We start from the raw sequence: 6,710 nt of genomic DNA on the forward strand, positions 1-6,710 counted from the left end.
TCCCAAAAAATAAACTTTTTCAAAAGATATAGGTCTCAACCATGATATTCCATCTGGTCTAAATCGAATTGATAATCCAGCACCGGAAAGTTATTCTCTAGAAACATAAATCATGACCATAATATTTCCGATAGTCCAAATCCAATTAGTAATAAGACACCGGCAATAGTGGAAGGTCTTCCTTTCAGGAACATGTCGATCACCACTATATATAGTTGAATAATGTCCACTGTAAGTATAATGCAATTATGCACGTTTATTAATAAATTTCAAGGTTATATTTTATTCGCATTTGTCTTACATTTTAGTTTTAATATATCGTTATGATCGAGTATGAGACTTTAATTTATTGTTGTTCTTATATATATTGTGTGATTATTTTATATTTCACATATTAAAACAACAAACTGGATCTAAAACAAACCACCATTTAATTTGTATGCCAAAAACAGGTTTAATAAGGTAAGATCAGTTTCACGTATATATAACTATAACAATAGAACCAAAAAAATCTTCATGAATTTTATGCTTAATTTATTTCTTAAAACTCGTTCTCTTCTTTAATCATACGTATATATAGTACTACTACTCATATAATCGGTATTCTCTTAAATAATAATAATAATAATAATAATAATAATAATAATAATAATAATAATGATAATAACAAATATATAATTATCGCAAAAATATAAGTTAAATAAGACATATAATAATGATTATGTAATTGTCATTAAAAACTTACTACTAAAAATACTTTTTGTTATAATGTTAAAGAGTAAACTACTATTTTTATCCACGAAAGTTGAAAACGCTGACATATCTATTCATAGGAAAAGAAAATTACCACTTGTACTTATGAAATATGGGTTTCACACAACAAAAATTTTCAAATACTAAAAAATGACCTAAAAATTCCAAATTACCCTTATCTTTATCACTACTGTCATCATCCCCCTCTCTCTCTCTTCACATTGCCTTTTTTTATTTTTTTTTCCATTTCTCATTTTTCTCAATCCCACCCCCTCTTCACATTGAACTTTCGCTGCTGGCCTCTGTAAACCCCGGTTAAATTAGTAGATAATTAGTCAATAAATTAATTTTTAATAAGGAGGATTAGAAATGTGAATATTATATTAAATTAGGGTAGAGCTCATCGAAACGAGAATTTTGACACTAATTTCGAGAAAATCGGTCCAAGATTGGAGCGAACGGGCCGAACCGGGCCCAAACCGGGCCCGTGGGCCCAACCAGCCCATCACTTAAGAAGACCGAAGCCTTCTCTTTTGGATCCAAGCTATGGAAAGGGCGTTGCAGGTCCCTGAGGAGCAAAGGGTTGAGTTTGAAACTTATCAGCTGCAAGGTGAGGCTCAGTATTGGTGACAGGGGACACGATGTATCCTGCAGGCAGGTCGCGCTGTGATAGTCGGGAGATTGGTCATTTAAGAATCATGTTTTGCTTGATTGTTCTGAGGAGTCAGTACAGTTTATGCTGGAAGGGTCAGAAGCACCTGTTGTGGTGAATAGTTACTATATGAACTCTATGATAGTAAACTGTTCTGGAACTGAATGTCAAGGTATTATGTTATTAACTGTGGGAATATCAGGTGATAATCAGAGTTTAGAGAAGATTATGATTGTATGTGAATTTCCAGATATGTTTTCGGATGATATTAATGAAATTTCACCTAATCGGGAGGTTGAATTTGCAATTGAGTTGGTGCCTGGAGCCGGTCCGATTTCGATTACTCCTTACAAGATGTCACCTTTAGAAATGGCTGAACTGAAAGCTCAGCTGGAGGATCTGTTGGGTAAGCATTTTATTCGACCAAATATTTTTCCGTGGGGAACGCCAGTGTTACTGGTAAAGAAGAAGGATGGAAGTATGCGCTTGTGTGTCGATTATCGGCAATTGAATAAGATTATTGTGAAGAATAAATATCCACTACCTAGAATCGACGACATAATAGATCAGTTACAAGGTGCAAGTGTGTTTTCTAAGATTGATCTGCGATCCGGGTATCATCAGATAAGGGTTAGAGATGAAGATATTCCAAAAACTGCTTTCAGGACATGTTATGGTCATTATGAGTATACAGTAATGTCTTTTGGGTTAACTAATGCCCCAGCAGTATTCATGGATTATATGGACATGATTTTTTGACTGTATCTGAACAAGTTTGTTATTGTCTTCATTGATGATATTCTTGTTTAATCTAAGACTGAAGAGGAGCATGCTGATCATTTGCGAACTGTGCTACAAATTCTGAGAAAACAGGAAGTTATACAGTAAGTTATCTAAATACGAATTTTGGAAGAGTGAGGTAAAGTCTCTCTGTCACGTGGTGAGTAAGCAGGGAATAGTTATGGATCCTGCTAAGGTGGAAGCAGTGATGAAATGGAAGTGGCTAACTTCAGTAATAGAGATTAGGAGTTTCCTAAGTTTGGCGAAATATTATCGGAGATTCATTAAGAGATTTTTGCAGCTCGCCTTATCTTTAACTAAGTTGACTAGGAAGGATACGCCTTTTGTCTGGACTCCGGAGTGTGAAGAGAGTTTTCAAGCATTGAAGTACATGTTGACTGTTGCACCCGTATTGGTATTGCCCGAACAAAGTGAGCCGTTTGAAGTGTACTGTGATGCATCACTGAAGGGTTTAGAGTGCGTTCTGATGCAGCACCAGAATGTTGTAGCATACGCCTCACGGTAGTTAAGGCTGCATGAGATAAACTACCCGACACATGATTTAGAACTTGCTGCTGTTGTGTTTGCTTTAAAGATCTGGAGGCACTACCTCTATGGCATTAAGTTTCATGTTTTCTCATACCATAAGAGCTTGAAGTGTCTTTTTGAGCAGAAAGAGTTGAATATGCGTCAGAGGAGGTGGATGGAGCTTCTAAAAGATTATGATTTTGAATTGAATTATCATCCAGGAAAAGTGAACGTTGTGACGGACGCCTTGAGTCGGAAGTCTTTATATGCAGCTTGGATGATGCTATGAGAGGAACAGTTACTAAAGGCATTTCAAGGTTTGAATATAGGAGTTAGAGAAGAATCTGGAATTCTGTGTTTGAGTCAGTTGCAGATTTCAAGTTATTTTAAATCAGAACTTTTGAAGGTTCATCAAGACAGTGAAGCGTTACGTAAAGTATTACCAGCAGTTGAACAGGAAAAACAGTGGAAAGTGTCAGAAGGATAGGATGGTTTGTGGAGGTTCAAGAACCGGATTATTGTGCTAGATATTGGAGACCTGTGACAGAGTATCTTGAAGAAAGATCATAAGAGCAGATTTTTAATTCATCCAGGGAGCACTAAAATGTACCAAGATCTGAAAGCAATGTTCTGGTGGCCAGGAATGAAGAATGATGTGGCATTGCATGTGTCTAAATATTTAATGCGTCAGAAGGTTAAGATTGAGCATCAGAGACCATCAGGGACCCTTCAAACTTTGGAGATTCCACAATGGAAATGGGAGAGTATCGCAATGAATTTTGTGATAGGGTTGCCTAGAACCCGATCTGGTTGTGACGCTATTTGGGTAGTTGTGGATTGACTGACGAAATTAGCTCACTTTCTTCCTATCCGAATAAGTTGCACAATGGAAGAATTAGCTCGAGTATATATCAAAGAGATTGTCAGGTTACATGGCGTGCCTTCTACCATTATATCTGACAGAGATCCCCACTTTACATCAAGGTTCTGGGGAGCTTTTCAGCGTGCATTTGGGACTCAGTTAAGCTTGAGTACTGCGTATCACCCTCAGACAGATGCAAAATCAGAGAGAACTATTCAGACCTTAGAGAATATGCTAAGGGCTTTTGTTTTGGACCAGCCGGCGAGTTGGGATCCGTATATGCCATTAGTGGAGTTTGCTTATAATAATAGCTACCATGCAAGTATTGGAATGGCTCCATATGAAGCTCTGCATGGCAGGAAATGTCAATCTCCGTTGTGTTGGTATAAAACTAGAGAAAGAAGTTTGTTAGGACCTGAGATGATAGCTGAAACTACTGAACAAATAAAGAAGATTCGTAACCGAATGCTTATAGCCCAAAGCCGCCAGAAGAGTTATGCTTATCAGAGGCGAAAGCTTTTGGAATTTGAGGAAGGGGAGCATATTTTTCTGAAAGTTATACCAACCACTGGAGTGGGAAGAGCTATTAAAACTAAGAAACTGAATCCCCGTTATATTGGACCGTTTGAGATCCTGAAGAGAATTGGACCGGTAGCTTATAGAATTGCCTTACCACCGTATCTTTCGAATTTGTACGACGTGTTTCATGTGTCATAGCTTCGGAAGTATATTCCTAATACAAGTCATGTTCTAGAACCAAAACCAATTCAAGTAAGAGAAGATCTAACACTTCCAGTAATTCCGGTAAGAATTGATAACACCAGTGTTAAACGATTACGTGGAAGGAAAGTATCATTAGTAAAAGCAGCTTGGAGTCGAGCTGGTATCGAGGAACATACTTGGAAACTTGAATCAGATATGCGAAAGAACTATCCACATCTCTTTTCAGGTAACTAGATTTGAATTTTGAGGGCAAAATTCTTTATTAGGTGGGTAGGATGTAAACCCCGGTTAAATTAGTAGATAATTAGTCAATAAATTAATTTTTAATAAGGAGGATTAGAAATGTGAATATTATATTAAATTAGGGTAGAGCTCATCGAAACGAGAATTTTGACACTAATTTCGAGAAAATCGGTCCAAGATTGGACCGAACGGGCCGAACTGGGCCCAAACCGGGCCTCCCCCGACGCTACCGCAACAGCTAAGAAATTCACAATCACTACCACTACACCTTCCCCTCTACCTCCCAAGGCCTCTGATGCCCTTCCACTCCTGATCTGCTTCGCCGAGAAGCAAACCCTATCTCTACCTCCAAAAATATTGAACTTGCTAGACTTCCTGAAGCACTGTCGCGCGACCTCCATCACCCACAGTGACTTCAATTAACCAACCATTAGCACCGTCACACTACTTTCATCAGCCATGACGAGCCGACATTGCAAAGCGCGAAGATGCAGTCTCCAACGAGGACTAGACTCAGTAGCTTCGCAAGAAGATTGGAGGAGAATTTTATTCACTGGTGGTTGCATTGTCGTTGCCGGAGAACCAGAGGACACGGAGTTTGCTGAGGACCAACACCGATGACTTCAACGCCTAGTTCTGCAATGGTACCCTTCAGACTCTCCATCTCTTCTCTCATTTTCTGTTATCCCTTCATCATTGTTGCTGATGTTGTTGTTGTTGTTGTCGTTGTTGGAGAATGTGGAAAGGAGCAGAGACGAAATGGTAGACTTGCACCTTGCGGATTGAATTTGTGGCCTTGGATCTGTTTCTTCTGCAGTGATGTGGTTGCACCGGCTCAATTTTTGGTTCTTCTCCATTTGATGTGTTCTGCTAATAACAACACGCATGTTTCACAGAGAGAGAGAGTAATGTGATGATGCGGATGATGATAACGGTAATTTGGAGTTTTTAGGTGATTTTTTAGTGTTTGAATAATTTAGTTGTGCAAAACCCATGTTTCATGGGTACAAAGAGTAATTTTTCTTCTTTTATGAGTAGATATGTCAGCGTTTTCAACTTTCGTAGATAAAAATGATAGTTTACTCAATGTTAAAAGATGTAAAATTTATAATATTTTTTCTTCACACCTAAAAATGATAATGTCGAGCATAAATATTTACAAGTTGGTGATTTAACAATATTGGATCGAATAGGCACGTTTTGATACTATAAAAATGATCTAATTTATATAGTTGGAAAGAAAAAAAAAAAAGTTGAGGATGAATGAGAGAAAAGTTTAGAGATCTCCACCCTCCTTTTCTTCTCTCTAACTGGTATTTTTAAAAAATTTTAAATTTATAAAAGATGTAACCACTTGAAGAGTTTAATTTATTTTTTCTCATACTAGCTCATATATGATATAAGTGCATGCTCTTTGAACACAGTGCATGTCAAAATCAGGTAATAATAAGAATAGAGAATGTCATAACTTTCCACCACATTGCCAGCCAAATGAAAAATTGGCATTTGGTAGTATGTATTCGGTTTTGTTTATTTTGCAGACACAGCCTCATTCATTGTTGTGGAGCCAACAAGTATGTCCATTAATTAGCCTTCTAAAAAAGTGAAAAAGGGTTTACCCTTTTAATTCAATTCAACCATTTGCGGAGACATACACAACTGTTTAATTTTAACTTCTAATATGTTTTAAGCTACTAAAAGCCAATTCATGGATAACAACTTCATCAGTATTATATATTCACTAGTATACATACATATACATGAAATTAATTATATAGGTTTAAACTCCATATAGCCGTCAATATATATTTATCATTATTCTAAAAATCGGATCCAACTTATCGATTTAATCAAATTAATCGAAAATTAATTATCAAACCGATTTAGTTTAAATAAAAAATTAGTTAACAATGAATTAATTAAAAAATTAGAAAAATCTGTCAAAATATAATCAGTATTAACTAGTATACATACATATACATGAAATTAATTATATAGGTTTAAACTCCATATAGCCGTCAATATATATTTATCATTATTCATTATTCCGGATCCAACTTATCGATTTAATCAAATTAATCGAAAATTAATTATCAAACCGATTTAGTTTAAATAAAAAATTAGTTAACAATGAATTAATTAAAAAATTAGAAAAATCTGTCAAAATAT

The 6,710-nt window shown here is 36.2% G+C and overlaps 1 protein-coding gene across 1 annotated transcript; it reads left to right on the forward strand.

Moving 5' to 3' along the window:
• LOC110266948 lies at positions 2,394-4,532 on the forward strand. The gene is made up of 4 exons (XM_021112041.1): positions 2,394-2,707; positions 2,935-3,030; positions 3,120-3,204; positions 4,293-4,532. The coding sequence occupies exons 1-4, from the start codon at positions 2,394-2,396 to the stop codon at positions 4,530-4,532; spliced, it is 735 nt and encodes a 244-aa protein (XP_020967700.1).

Source organism: Arachis ipaensis, chromosome B09 (genome assembly GCF_000816755.2).
Source record: "Arachis ipaensis cultivar K30076 chromosome B09, Araip1.1, whole genome shotgun sequence".
In the NCBI taxonomy this organism is placed as follows: domain Eukaryota; kingdom Viridiplantae; phylum Streptophyta; class Magnoliopsida; order Fabales; family Fabaceae; genus Arachis; species Arachis ipaensis.